Genomic DNA, 15,975 nt, shown 5'->3' on the forward strand with positions numbered 1-15,975 from the left:
CTTAATGTGATTATCAGCAGTGATTACTCATGCATTAAGAATTTGCAGAAAAAAGGAACCACTGGGTGACAGTGATCACAATGTACTGATGTGGGAATTACTTAAAGATGTAACTACCATCAAGGCTAAAGAGAAGGGCTTATGTTATTGCAAAGGTGACTACAGTGGTCACAGACAGTTTTTAAATTCTGTACAGTGGGATCAACTGATGAGATTACCAACGTTGAATTCTAAATGGGAAGCCTTTGACTTAATTTTGGAGGGTACTAGTCTTTTCATTCCAACTATGAAATACTGTTCAAGGTTTTAGGCCGGAAATGGATGTCAAATGAATTAATGAGGTTCATGGCAAAGAAGAAGAATTTATGGGATGCATATAAATTATCAGGTGACACAGAACCTATGGCAAGTATAAACCAGTCTGTAATCAAGTCACAAAGGAGGTTAGGCAGGCAAAAGCAAATTACAGGATGCAAAGGAAAACAATAAAGAGTTCTTTACTTATGTAAACTCTAGAAGGAAAGGGATGAATCAGATTGGACCACTTAACAGAGATGGGTTGACTATTGATGATCATGCTCGGATAGCTTAGAAACTGAATGAGTATTTTGCATCTACATTCACACATGGGGAGTGCCAGAAGTTTATCAAATGTTAACAGAGAGCTAAGTGATTTTGTAATAACTGAGAGCAAAGTGGAGGAGAAACTGTTGAAGTTAAACATAAGGAAGGCAACTGGGGTGGATGGGATCTATCCGATTATATTAAAGGAGGCAGCAAAGGAAGTAAGCAAATGCTTAGCCATAATTATGAGAGCTTCCTTGAATTAAGGAGAGGTCCCCGTGAATTGGAGGTGTGCAAATGTATCACCAATTCACAAAGGGGGTTCAAAAGGTGACACAAGTAATTACAGATCTGTTAGTTTAATTTGTGTTCCAGGGAAAATAATGGAATCACTGGTTAAAGAAATATTGCAGGATCATCTAGACAAGACTGCAGTAATAGTTAAGGCACAGCATGGGTTTGTTAAAGGGAGGTCTTGTCTGACCAATTTGATAGGATACTATGATGTGGTCACAAAAGAAATGAATGCCAAAAATCATTTTGATATCATATACTTGGATTTCAGGAAAGCTTTTGATATTGTTGCACAGGGAAGACTGCTGTAGAAATTGGAGAGGTATGGCATTAAGGGTAAGTTACTACAAAAGATAAAGGGATGGTTGAGTGGGAGGTGACAGAGAGCAGTAATCAATGGACACTGCTCTTCGTGGACAAATGTTGTTAGTGGAGTTCCCCAGAGTTCGGTGTTGGGCTCGTTGTTGTTTTGTATATTTATCAATGATATTGATGAAGGTATATCAGGTTTAACGTCCAAGTTTGCAGATGATGCAAAGGTTGGCAGGGTTGTTAATGACAGTAAAGACAGTATGCTACTCCAAGTTGGGAAAATGGGCTGAGAAGTGGCAACTGAAGTTTAACATTGACAAATGCAAAGTACTGCATATAAGTAGCGATAACCAAAGAGAAAAGTACCAACTCTATGGTACTACACTCAGGGAAGGGGAAAGTGAAAAAGAACTGGGGGTAATTGTGCTGTCAAATATGAAGTTCGCTGAGCAGTGCAGATGGGCTGCCAGGGCAGGTCACGGAGCCTTGTCAATGATATACAGGAATTTTGCTAGCAGGAACAGGGAGGTGATTATCCCATTATACAAGATAATGGTCAGGCCACACTAAGAGTACTGTGTACAGGTCTGGAAGCCTCATTTTTAGGAAGAATGTAGAGTTGTTAGAACGAGTACAAAGAAGGGCAACAAGATTGGTGAGGAGAACAAAGAGGTGCTCTTACCAAGAAAGGCTTAAGTTCTGCAAATTGCAGTGCCTTGAGAGTAGGCACCTGCGAGGTGATCTGATTGAGGTGTATAAGGCCTTGAATGGGTTGAGCAAGCTGAATGCTGATGGGATTCTTCCTCTTACTCAGACTAAGAACCTGAGGGGGCACAGTTTCAAACTGAGTAAAGATAGTAGTAGAATAGATGTGCGGAAATTTGCCTTTAGCCAGCGGTTAGTTGATTGCGGGAACAGTCTTCCATCTTTTGTTGTGTTAGCTAATAGCTTAAATAAATTTAAGGCTGAGCTGGACAGGCATTTGGAACGAATGTAGAGGTGAAATGGGAGTGTGTTTTTTTTTTGGTTGATGCTGTATAAGCTTGCTTTCTTTGCATCATATGCTAATGTTCAACATGGCTACTGTCAGGGGTGCAATCTAGAATAATTGAGAAATGCTTGCTATTTTCGACTTTAGGGAAGTGGACTAATATTTCTTTCCTTATTTTGTCAGGAATTAAAGAAATAATTTCGTTCTGAAATTTACTTCCCAGGTAATGTTGCATATGGCTAATATTTTTTTTAATATTGGAAAGGTGATCCATTATACACTGATCAAATTTAGCTGACATTTCAATTGCTTTCAAAAAATTACCATTATTGGGAACGTACAATTCACTTGAGGAACCGCAAAATGCAAGAGACTTGCCAGCTATATATTGAACAAAAGGAAAAATTCGTTTCAAAATTTCGTCCACCAATTTTTCTATAGTTCATACAAGCAACATTGTTCTTTGTTCATCTATAGTTCCTTATTTTGTTAACATGGACTTTATTGTAAAGTATTTACTGCAATTAGAAATATTAGCAGAAGATATTTCTTGTCATTGCAAATTAATACTAGCATGCTTCCAATCGGAAAAGCCAGTTGAACATAATTGAATATTTGCAGTTCCAAATATTTTACAACAAAACAATATATGCTATTTGTTGAAAGTGAATACATTAACCAGTCACAATTTACCTTTCGTTGTTTGTTAATGTCCTTATATAATATACATTTGAAAACAGTCCTTTTTCATTCGAATGAAAAGAAACATTATTCACTTGTTTAGGTCCAATTTCCATCAACATGTCTATCCACTTTCTTGATAAAATTTTGAGCCAATGACCAGGATCGATCATGGCTTCTATGGAAATGTTTTCATCCACTGCTTCTGATTTTTCATCTCCAATAGAAGCATAATTTTCTTGTTCCACTATAGATTGTCCCATTACTTGATCATCATCAGAAATTTGCTCCGATTCATCACCTTTTTCTGCATGTTCAATAGTTGTAGTACTTTTGCAATACTTTAAAATACTTCTTCTTGTTTTTCTATACTTCAATTTTTTTATATTCTGCTCCACTTAATTTTTTCCTCTGAAACATCTTACCTGGGTAATGAATCCAATAATTTTTTAATTATTTTAAAAATTAATATTTAGTGAATTTTGCTCTAAGATAACATAACTTCTTTTATCTTATTAAATATTCATTTGCCTATTATTGTTGTTGGTTTAAGTTGAGTAAGTGATAACAGTTCTTCTGTTACATTAAAATTCTATCTATTCCTCTGATAAAAATATAGTTCAGATGTATTTGCCAAATCAGTGCTTTTGTCAAAAGTCAACGAATAATAATCAAAATTGGAAATTTTTTGTTGTAAGGCAGTAGCGTAACTACAGCATATTCCCCCCTCAATGCAAATGCGGCCCTGCCCTACCTGTTAACACAATCCCAAAAAGTGAAGAGCACAAAAAATAAAAAAAAAAATTTCAACATATTACTCCTTATTACTGAAAAATACCAGACATATTTTCTTTTTTACTTTTTTGCGAACAAACAAATAAAATACTGGGAGGATGGTAATTCTACCAACAACTGTCTACTTACTTTATTATTATTATCAGGGGCGAGCCATCCCAAGAGTGCAAGGGATGCACTGCACCAGGGTGCCAACATTCAAGGAGCACCTGAAAACCTGAAACTTACATACATATGAAGAAAATTTTAAAGGGGACGTAAAATTTTAATTGGCACCCGGTGTCAAATTGCGATTGGCACCTGGGCACCTAGAAACACCCCTGATTATTATTATTGAAAATAAAAAATTACTGACATCACAGTAATAAAATTACAAATACAGTAGTTCTGTCAAATTGTAACAAAATGAAAAGAATAGTAAAAAAAATCATGATAATAAACTAAATTTACAGCAATGAGTAACATATATTAGTATCATAAACTGGACAACATCTGACGATCACCGACGTCATGGATCATTCATAATTTGTGAATGGTTCATCATGTAAAATAAACTAATGAAAACTGGAATAATAAATATACTTAAATCTTCAGCCTTTCTATCACAAGTTAGAAAAAAATGAAATCGTGCTGGGTTGACACTGTTTTTCTTGCTCTGAGAAACTTGAAAATGTAGAATAAGATATAGGATACTTGATAACAGCTGCAGAACTTTCTTTGCCAATAAAGGAAATAAAAATCTGTGATCTGCTAAATTCTTTTGTTTTGTTTCTCACTCTTGTTTCCCAAGTTTACTCCTTAAAGTAAATTTGCAACAAATTTTCCCACCACAAATGAAAACAGAACAGATACACATAAAAAGGTTGTAAAATGTATTATTCATGGCCAGCAAAAAAGTCCGGGTCTTGTTGACTGTATAGAAACAAAGCAATGGACAAGGATAGAATGTTGTTGTGAAAATGGAAAATAAACCTCAAAACCATAAATTTAACAAAACGTCATGCTTTGGAGTGACTGAAATAGACCTTTACTCTGCCTGGTCATTGTTTATTATGCTCTATGAACACCACGGGATAAATGCTAATTACAGGAATGGTTCCTCCCAATGCACTATTCAGTTTCAGAATGTCAAACATGAGGATCATAGGTTCCGCAATTTAGATGTGTCTCTGGTTAGCATAGTAATAACTGATTCCTAGTCTTTATGGTTTAGGACAAGTTAGGAAATGCTGCTGGTTTTCAATTTATACGATGTTTGCTGTTTGCCGCCTGCGTGTTGATCATGCACTCCCCCGTGCTTCTAAGTGTCACTGGCTTCATAGGAGTAAGTACCACATAATTTAATTTTATTATATATTTTTTCGATTTGATTGTATGTGAAGCTTTTAATTAAGCAAATGTTTTGTTTTAATTAATGAGAAACAACACAATGAAGTGTTGTTTTTTATTAATTATACACAGTCTACCCTGTGTATAAACTGCCTTATGCCAAAACATCAGAAGATAAAAATTCATATTTTATACAAGTGGAATCAACAAAACAATTGATGCTTATCTAAACTTATACACTTCCACATTATAGCTGTGGTTTATGATAACTGGGTTCTTACATCAAAAAGTATCCTATTACAGTTTGTGTTTGTTTGCATTTCTCAAAGTTAATTCACAAAATGTTAATTCTTGTTATTCTAATATATTCATAAAATATTAGCCATTTATTCCTCAGAATGTTTAAATAAGGTTTATCTAATGCAAAATGTAATTTAAGCAATCCTTTAAACATTGGGGATTTTTTTTCTCCCTTAGGTTCGACCAGATCTATGTGCTACTGAAAATCAAACTGCTCCTATTAGTTATATTGGGAAAATTTACAGTGATTCTCTTGTTCATTCAAAAGATTCCTTGCAGCTTCTAGTTAAAGTACTTGGTGAGGTTAGTTCTTGCCCATCAATGTTTTATCTATGTATTAATTTCGCAAATTTTAAACATATTTTTAAATTTGTGATTTGATTTTTGGCAATAATTTCAGTCTATTTTGGGAAACAAAAAATTAGAATATAATTAGAATTAAAATACACACAATTTAATATTTAAAAGCACTTATGTAATAAAGTTTTCATTTTTAAAACACCAGAGCCAGCCACAAGCAAACAACTCACAGTCCAGAGCCCACACATGTTCACAAAATTCACTTTGAAAAGGATAAAGGTGTTCTAGATCATATGGTGTTGTTACGTGTTCACAAGCAGATTTGCTTCTTATGCAAACTGAAAAACCAGAATAACTCATGGAGAAAAACCTACTCCCTCTTCCCGAGATCGACTTGTTGAAATTTGAACCTAGATTTCTAGATAAAAGAGATGCGGAGAAACCATTATACTATCATGGAGGACTTTCAAAGTAAGAGACTGAAATAAAAATAACCTTTCATGATAATCTTATTACAATCTTTGAATATGATTTGGAGGGAACTTTAAACAATAGTTAATGGGAAAGATGAGAATTTTTAGTAACTTTATTTTTCAACAAATGCACAAAAAATCTCACTCACACCTAAAAATATGTGATAACTTTTCACATGCAGCCCCAAGGGCTCACATCTGGTGAGTATGGGCTTGGCACACCCAGAGTCCTGAGCTGCTGAATATCATCATTCTTCTCTCTCTCTCTCTCTCTCTCTCTCTCTCTCTCTCTCTCTCTCTCTCTCTCAGGGTAACTCAGAAATTTTTTTTTGGCTAGTGCAGCATAAGCCTCAGGCTTCCTTGCACCATATGGCTAATAATAATAATAATTAGCCAGATATATACAAAATCAAACAACCTTTTTGTAATGGTAGGAAGATTTATATAAGATAAGATAAAAAATTTTAGGACTGAATTTTTATTTCAACATAATATAACATTTACAGATAATTATATTTTGAATTTTTAAAAATAATGACCTTGGTTATTTATACATTTTTGGCATTGATTATATAATTGGAAGTTCTTTGTTTTTCCATGTTTGAAAGTTCTTTGATTAAAAAAGTTCTGCTTCCCCAAAAAAATATTCATTCTTTAATGGGTTCTTTAGATTGAGGGGAAAAAATAATAAAAATCACATTGTGCAAAGTCAGGCAATAATGACAATACTATAACCCAGTTACACAGTTTTGAAAAGGCATTCATAAATTATTGTCACTGTTATGGAGTAATTTTTAATTTTCAGGAGATGAAATGTGGTGCTTTCATAGAGAGAAACACCACATTTCATCTCCTGATATTTCTTGATCATGATTACAAATTTTAACCAATTCTTTTGAAAGTTCAACTCTTGTTTCCATCTGAAGTGTCATTAAAAACTTGGGAACACAGAATTTACATAATCTCATCACGTTTCTACTATCACATATGATGGCTTGGCAATATTATTATAACGAGCCAATTTGGCAGGCAATGTTCTTAATCCTTATTTGGCAACAAACCTAATGCTTCTAATGCTGGAAACAAATTTGCCATTTCTTGATGTGTTAGGTCCCCCATGCCTTGCATGATCCTCCCTCAGTGATAATGCATCCATCTTTGAAGCACTTGTGCCATTCTCTGCTTGATAGAGCCTTCTTCACTGTAAGATTCAACAATCATTTCCATAATCCCTAAGAGTGATTTCTTCAACAAAAAGGAAAATTTTACAGATCTTTGTTTAAAAAATTACTTAAAAAAAAAAAAAAAAAAAAAAAGAGCAATGATACAAAATTGCTTACTGTCAATAACAAATAAAAATAAATGTTTGTACATATGCAGCCAGAAAACCACCTACTTTAAAAAATTCCGGACATTGCATATAAAAAATAAAGTTTTTCTTATTTAATGTTTGAATATTTTTAACAAATTCAGACCTGGAACTTTCTGATTCTACCTTATATGCTGTCATAATAACACTTACTAACTAAACTTTTATCAACATCAGTCCCAACTATGCCGAAATCTGTAATCTTTTCTTTCCCTATACCTTTCATAACACAATTGTTTCAAGGGAGTTTTAACTTGACACCTTTCTCACCTAATCATTAAATCATATTCAAATAAAAAAATAAAATTTACAATATTCATGAATTTGTAAAGTTACAGTAAATTATTATACTTTGAAGGTTTATATTTTAAGGAATTGGTGCATTCTTAAATGACAGTACAGGGTATCCACAAATTAGCAGACATTTTGAAGAATTTATAATTATTTTTATTCATAACAACACATAATGAAAACTTATTTACTACAAAGCAGTCTTCCAACATTCAAGTTGTTTGTCATATTATTATTATTATTAGCTATATGGTTCAAGGAAGCCTGAAGCTTATGCTGCACCAGTCAAAAGAAAAACATTCCCGAGTTACCCTGAGAGACAGAGAGTCAAAAGGACCCTGGGTGCCAAGCCCATACTCACCAGATGTGAGCCCCTGGGGTTAACTGGAGGAAGTTGATAATTTTTCTAGTAGAGGCAGCATATCAGTAGAATAGCTACAGAGTTCAGTGATAGTGAATGTACTTTTTGCTGTTTTACATATAAAGAAATGCATTATGCAACAGTTGTGCAGTGTCATTTTTGGAAAAATTTGCAGGGCAATAATTGTAAGGTGTCACAGTTTGAGACAAGGTGTGTTATCCATAGCACAAACCTGGTAAAATTTTACCACTGGTGGAAGTGGAACAGGATGCTTTCATATCCTCACAAGTCAACATGCAAGGCTGAACTCCCAGAAGTATTCACAACTAAAACATCAGCCGTTTTGGAAATGGCTGATGTTTTAGTTGTACAATAATCAGTTTACAGCTTAAAGCTCTCTCAATGGCAATAAAGAAAAACAATATAAATTTTGTGTTCAAAAGTTAAACAAGGTAACAACTTTCTGGCGAAGTTTATTTTCAATAACAAAACTACATTCAACTAAGTGGAAAAGTGAACCAACATAATGTACATATCTGGAGAACAGAAACAGAATATAGGAAAGAACATTTTGGGTATCAATGTGACTCTTTAAAGGTTTTGAGCCCTTACTGTTTCCAAAGTTTATGGGCCATTCTCCACGAAGACAGTGGTGACCAGCATGTCATAATCTGGTCATGTTACAACTTTTTCCTTTTCTTCAGCAGGATACTAATCTATCACAGATCATGTTTCAACAGGATGACACTCCACTCCATTACCACAAAGAGGTGAGACCATTTCTCCATAGCACATTCAAACAAGTGGATCTTCTCTTGCACTTGATATAACCCTTATCTCTGCAGATATATCATAAATGCAATTTTAAGTCATTTACTGAGACTAAATGAGTCTAACTTTTCAGGTCATTTCCACTGATAACTACACTGGTGTGCAAAATTTAAGGACCAGTCATGTTTTCACCTGTAGCTTCTCATAGGAGTGGCCTGGATATGGGAAAAGCATACCAGAGGAGCCTCATGAGGTACAGAAATGACAAAGGAAACAACAGCGACACAACAATGGAAACAAAACAGTACAGAGGGACTTTATTCAAAAATGGCAACATAGCACTGGCTGCCATGATGCAGATGCATCACTGCCAAAGATGGAAAAAAGGGAAGTAGTGGTCCTCAGTAGGAGATATGGCCACTCCTAATGTCAATGCAGGCTTTGCACCACCTGTCCATATTTAGAACAATGCTGTTGATAAGTTCTTGCGGTAACATCATCCATTCCTCTGTCAGCGCCATCTTCAGCTGGTAAACATTTTCTGGTGGGTGTGGATATGTCGCTAGGCATCTCCCCAGAGCGTCCCATACATGTTCGATGGGATTTAGATTGGTGGGAACAGGCAGGCCAATCCATATGACCAATGTCCTCACTTTCTAAAAGCATATCAACAGCTGCAGTGTGATGGGGTGTGGCATTATCATCCATAAACACGAACTCAGGGCCAATGGCACCTCGGAACAGACACAGGGAAGGATTACATCAGTACAGTAGCATGCACTGGTTACAGTACCTCCTTCCAGTATCTGGAGTTGTGTACGTCCATCCAAGATAACGCCTCCACAGACGAGAACACCTCGACTGCCATATCGATCCCTTCCAGTGAGGTTTGCAGGGTGATACTGAGTGCCAACCCCTCACCAGATTAGCTGACATCCAGAATTGCTGCTGAGACTGAATCTAGTCTCATCAGTAAAGAGTACCTTAAGTAAAGATTTTGTGGTTGTAACCTTTAGAAATAGTGTTGCTTCTTAGGTTTTGCACACCAGTGTACAACTTAAAGCCACTGTTGCTCCGCTACAATTACTTTTATAAAAAGCTTCATGTTCAAACCTATACACCGATGAGCAAAAACATTATGACCACCTACCTAATATGATGTTGGTCCTCCATGTGCAGCCAAAACAGCTCGTACCCGGCGAGGCATGGACACTACAAGATTTTTAAATGTGTCTTGTGGTATTTGGTACCAACATGTAACCAACAGATCCTTTAACTCCTGTAAGGTCAGTGGCTGAGATGCCGCAGATTGGAGTTGCTTTCCAACACAATCCACAGATGCTCGATGGGATTGATGTCTGGGGAATTTGGAGGCCAGGACAATACCTGAAAGTCTTCCTCATGTTCCGCAAACCAGTCTCGAACAATCCAGGCAGTGTGGCATGGCACATTATCCTGCTGAAAGATGGACTGCCAGAGGGGAAGAATGTTGCCACGAAAGGGTGTACGTGGTCAGCAATGATGTTTAGGTAAGTGGTCAGAGTGCCCGGCACATGGATGACTGGACCCAGGGTATCCAAGCAGAACATAGCCCAAAGCATGACATTGCTGCCACCGGCTCGTTTTCGTCCCACGGTGCATCCAAGCACCATAACTTCCCCAGGTAAATGATGCACACGTACCCAGCAGTCCACATGGTGCAACAGGAAATGTGATTAATCGGACCAGATGACCTTCTTCCAATCACTCAAGGTCCAGTTTCGATGCTCGTGTGCCCATTGTAGGCACTGTCACGGATGAACCGTGGTTAGCCTGGGCACTTGGAGTGGCCTGCGGCTATGCAGCCCCATTTTCAGCAGGGTTCGATGTACTGTGTGTTGTGACACATTACTCCCATCACCAGCATTCCAATTACCGGCTAGCTGCACCACAGTCGCCCTTCTGTTGCCACATACCATCTGGGACAGCCTTCGCTCACCTCGAGCATCGATGAGCCGTGGTCATCCAACACCTCGCCGGCGGTTTGTGGGTCCCCCCCCCCTCGGACCACTTTCAGTAGGTACTAACCACGGCTGACCATGAACACCCCACCAGCTGTGCCGTTTCGGATATGCTCTGACCCAGTCATCTGGCCATTACAATTTGGCCTTTGTCAAACTCGCTTAAATCCGCTGAGTTTCCCATCTGAAGAATAAGAGTAACGCTGATTAACGGAGCTCAGTATCAAGCGTTTTTTATACCGTGTCCCACCCCGCACACGCACCGTAGTTCACCTACAGTTGCTTCGATTTGCATAATGACTCGCTGATCATAATGTTTTGGCTCATCAGTGTATTGATCCCTTGATCATATGCACAATGCCACTTGGTGGTCGCAATGTCCAGGCAATTAAGGGAAGGGAGATGACATCATAAGAGTAAATTAATGCAGAGTAACAGTTAAAATTGTAGTTCGCTTAATACAAGATAACTAATCATTAGCAGGTAGGACAGGTTACTTTGTCTCTCTCTCTCTCTCTCTCTCTCTCTCTCTCTCTTCATAAGAGGGCAATTAATCTCTGATTGGTCAATCAGAGATTAATTGCTCTCTTATGAAGTAATCTCCCTTCTCTTACTTCTCTTACTTGCCTGGAAATTCTGACCACCAGGTGGGGTTGAGCATGTAAGCAAGGAGTCAGTATAAGCTCCAGAATGTGATCTTTACAAATGCAATTATTACGGAGTGACAGCAGCTTAAACTGGAGTAATCTCTTAATAGTGTAATGACTGTTGACCAGGATATGCTACAATGAGTGTCGGATAAAACTACTTACTGGGAGCATGTGTATCATATTACCAAATCAGGTCACACTAAACGCCTGTGACTACATAAGAAAAAACACAAATGTTAGATGACTGATTTTTGGTAAAAGGTTTCTATAGATGTTAAGAATAAAACATTACAAGATCTTCAAATCATCTACTAATATGTGGGGGAGACCTTGTATAATGCAAAATTATAATCAAGATGAATTATTTATTTTTAAAATTTCAACTTTTGTTATTTTATTAAAATTAGGATCATGTTTTGTTGGGGAGTGACTATCCATTTCCACTAGGCGAGCAGAAGCCAGGAAAACTTATTCAAGAAATGTCAGAATTTGAGGATACAATAAAGGTAATGTGCTGCTTCTACAATAAATTCCAATAATAACAACCTGAGTAGGAGATATAATTATGTATAAATTAATGGCTTTATTCATTTAATCATTAGTCATCACTGTGCCATAATAATAAATTTAATCAATTCCATAACACCTACAGTATCTTATTTTTGCATTAGTATAGTCTTATTTAACACAGAGGCCGTCTCTACATTCATACACATGTATAACTGACCTTCAATATTCAATTACAATATATAATTGTGTGTTGGACATTTACAAAGTATCTCATAAAGTCACAACATTTTTACTCAAAGTGAACTGTTTGTACTCATTTTACTTTGGTCTTCATTATTTATGCGGAGTGTTTGAAAAGTTCATGTCCTGAGTATGTAAAGTTTATTTGAGGAGTCTTGTAACACTACTTTTCAACATGGTCCCTTTGGGGTCAATACACTTTTTCCACCAATGCTGTGATCCATTGATTCCAGCTGTGAAGAAAGAGATCCCTTGGGAATCCAGTAATGCATCCACTCAAGCAATGATGTCACTGTCACAGTGAGAAAATGAGTGCCAGCCAGGTATTAATTTAAATTAGGAAACAGGTGAAAGTAAGATGGTGCTAGATCTGGTGAATATGCAGGAAGGTCCAAGATTTCAAAGCCACACTAACAGTGAAGCTATGGCAATAACAGACTTGTGAACAGGCACATTGTCCTAGTAGAACAAGACTCCTTTGCTGAGTTTTCTTTGGTGTTGTCTTTGATGTTTCATGAAAATGCCTCACAAGGTTTGCATAATATGAGCCTGTGCTATCCAGCGTTTTGAAGGTTCCACTAGCAACACTCCATGTGCATCCCAAAAAACTGATGCCATCACCTTGCCAATAGAAGTAATTAGCATTTTTTTGAGGATTGGGTGGGGGGGTAGAGAATAGCTGTATTTCTGCAATTTAGATTGCTCATTTGTCCTTGGCTGAAAGTGATGGACCCACATACCAGTAGTCATACGAAGACTGTAAGAGAAGGAAAGACAGCTACAGCACCAATGGCAGAGTCTGTTTTCAAACCGTCTTTATATATTAGGCAGCTCTGAGTATTATTTAGGACATGGCCTTTAAGTAGTTTTTTAATACCTTCATCTGCCAGGAATTTCTTTCCCCATTGCTGAAAATTGGTATCACAGTGAAGAAGATTTAATGACCAGGGTGGATCAGGTACTTTGGTGTCTTGAAGTATATTGTCAAAATGAAAGTTCCAGTTGTGCAGCAAATCTTTTAGTCTAATACCAGTAAATCTATTTTAAATTGGTTTGCTGTTATAGAATGCTGTCCACTCTGGGTTGAAAAGTAATGATTGAACAGGATGGGCTGGAAGGCTTTGAATTTTGGCAGCATAATTGAGGAGCAGCATTTCCCCTATAAAATGAAGCAGAAGTTCATGTGCCTCTACATAGAGACTCTGTACAGGGGATCTTCTAAATTGCCCGTAGAGCAGTTTTGGTTTTTGGTTTTTTTTTTAGGAGCATTAGCAACTAAGGCCATATTGCTCCGGGGATATGTGGTGGTCATTCCTTGACCTTTCCGCATCTTCCGTATTTGGTGGGCATGGGCTCGAACCCCGCTCTAATCAAGAAGCGTGTGCTATGCACTGCTGTTCCTGCCCACCTGGCTACGGAGGCGCCTCGTAGAGCAGTGCAAAGGGCACTGTGTTGAATAGCATTAAGTCTGGTCAGTGCACTTTTCCTTGCTGAGTCATAGATAACAGCACCATAATCTTGACAGACCTGTTAAGGGCATGGTACAGATGCTGAAAAGTGTATCTGTCAGCACCCCATGTCATGGCAAAAATGGACCCGAGCATGTTAAGTTTCTTCAAACAGACAGTTCGGAGGTATGTTATATGTGAAACAAAGTCGAGTTTGGTGTTCAATATTGAACCTAGGAAACAAACATGAGTTCCAGTTCTGGATGCAGCTTGCATTTTTTGCAGAAGTGAACTGCAACAACTGTTTTTTGTTCTGATAAACAATATCCATTCTCCAGTGTCTATGTCTCTAACTTACTGACAAAAAGTTGTAGCTGTCTTTCAATGATATGAATATTTTGTGAACAGCAAGATATAGTAAGATCATCAGCATACATATATAGTTCTACAGTATTGGGAATGTTGTGAGTTATGGTGTTCAGCCTAAGTAACAAAAATGAGTAGTGCTAAGTATTGAACTTTGTGGGACACCTCCATCCTGAGTATAAAAACAAGAAAGTACTGTTTGGTAATGTACTTGAAAGGTTCTGTGTTGAAGAAAATTTTGAATGAATTTCAGTAAATGTCCTCACAATCCTAGGGAACAAAGTTCTTGCAATATGCCATACCTCCAGGTGTCAAAAGCCTTTTTAATATCACAACTTACCATTACAAGATCTTCATTTTTCACATAAGCATTACAGATGTTAGTCTCTGCTTTCACCATGAGGTCCAAAGTGAATGTATTTTGCCAGAATCCAAATTATTTGTTGTTCATCAGTGTTTTAATCTCAAGAACCCAGGCAGCTGGTGAGAGAGATTTATCAGCAATTTTGTGGGAATGATTGATCCTTCCCAGTTTAGGAAAGGCTAAAATAATGGAGTGGTGCCAGGAAGAGAAATATGTACCTTCAAGGAAGATCTGGTTAAAGAACATTATTAGTAAATTCAAAACTGTATTGTTTAGATGTTTCAGCATTACACAAAATATTCCATCAGATCCAGCAGTGCTGTTGGGTGATCTATTTAATGCTGTTTGTATTTCAAATAGATCAAATGGTTGATTGTAGGCAAAAAATTGGGTAATTTGGAAATTTATCTTGTATCTTTCTGCTAAGGCTTTGATTTGTATAAAAGAAGTGTTATAAGCTGAAGTGGCAGACATTTTAAAAAAAGTCTCTGTAATGATATTTGCTCTTTTTGGAGGAGGAGAAGGAGATATTTCCTGTCCATTCTTGGTTAAGATTAGAGCAGAAATCAGTGGATATTTACCAGTTAGTTGTTGATTTTTTTCTAGATAAGTCAAAATGCTAGTATCCTTTGTGATAACAGAGGCAAACTGTATCCATGAGTCTTTCTTGGCTTTTCATATAATTTGTCATGCTTTTCCCTTAAGTCTTTTATATTGAATTAGGCTGTTGGGTTGGAAAATTACAGAACGGGTTCTAGGCTTTATATTTTTCCTATTAGCTTTGGTACAAATGCTGTTCCACCAGTGTTTAAGGTTTTTGTGTTTGAATGTAGAAGGCTGTGATACTGCTTCAGAAGCTGCTGCCAGTATTAGCTCGGTAATGTGCTCAGTGACATCATCAATGGACCCTAGTGTTATCAACTGGCTAACAAAAGTAATGGAAGCTGAATACTTTTCCCAATCTGATTTGGAAATTTTCCATATTACCCGAAGTTCAGGACACAGCATTTACAGTGTTTAGATTCTGCATATAATTGGGAAATGATCACTATTGTGCAGATCATTTAAAACTGTCCAATCTATACTGGGAAACAATGGGGAGAACATATAGATTATGTAAATTGCTGACACAGATCACATGGAAAGGTAAGGGTTAAGAAAAGTGTTCAGTAATGTTAGGTTCAGCTGGTCTAATGGCTTTTCCACCAAGTGTCCTCTATTGTCCATGTGGACAGATCCAATAGTGGATGATGTGCATTGAAATAATTAAGGAGAGAAAAATGTGGTGGTATTTGTTTCATAAGACCTTCTAGTTCTTTCAACGTATAGATAATGTTAGGTGGACGGTACAATGAGACTAGAGTTTGTCCCAATGCTACATGTACTGCAACAGCTTCTAAGTAGGTCTGAAGTGGAATATTTCTAGAAGGTATTTTGCAGTCTACTAACAATGCAATGCCTCTCCATGCAGAAATTGAAGAATTTGTCTTTTCTGTAAGCTGTAAGATTTTGAATCAATGGAGTTATTTGTGGAGTTAGATTAGTCTCTTGCAAGGAAAAGGCTAC

At 37.0% G+C, this 15,975-nt stretch overlaps 2 protein-coding genes across 2 annotated transcripts in view; one reads left to right on the plus strand and one right to left on the minus strand.

Annotated features, from left to right (window-relative positions):
- Positions 1-15,975, plus strand: part of LOC150079404 (2-amino-3-carboxymuconate-6-semialdehyde decarboxylase-like) — a 117,285-nt gene that overhangs the window by 96,490 nt on the left and 4,820 nt on the right. The window contains exons 7-8 of the mRNA XM_090383841.1: positions 5,444-5,569; positions 11,889-11,987. Of these exons, the coding sequence (XP_090239967.1) occupies positions 5,444-5,569; positions 11,889-11,987 (225 nt within the window). The remainder of the gene's footprint in view (positions 1-5,443; positions 5,570-11,888; positions 11,988-15,975) is intronic.
- LOC150079405 (GTP-binding protein 10) overlaps positions 7,057-15,975 on the minus strand; it is a 140,062-nt gene continuing 131,143 nt past the window's right edge. Inside the window, exon 10 of the mRNA XM_090383840.1 lies at positions 7,057-7,240. The gene's annotated coding sequence lies outside the window, so the exon portion shown is untranslated. The remainder of the gene's footprint in view (positions 7,241-15,975) is intronic.

Source organism: Mastigoproctus giganteus, chromosome 10 (genome assembly GCF_048544385.1).
Source record: "Mastigoproctus giganteus isolate SK-2022 chromosome 10, ASM4854438v1, whole genome shotgun sequence".
Taxonomy (NCBI): Eukaryota; Metazoa; Arthropoda; class Arachnida; order Uropygi; family Thelyphonidae; genus Mastigoproctus; species Mastigoproctus giganteus.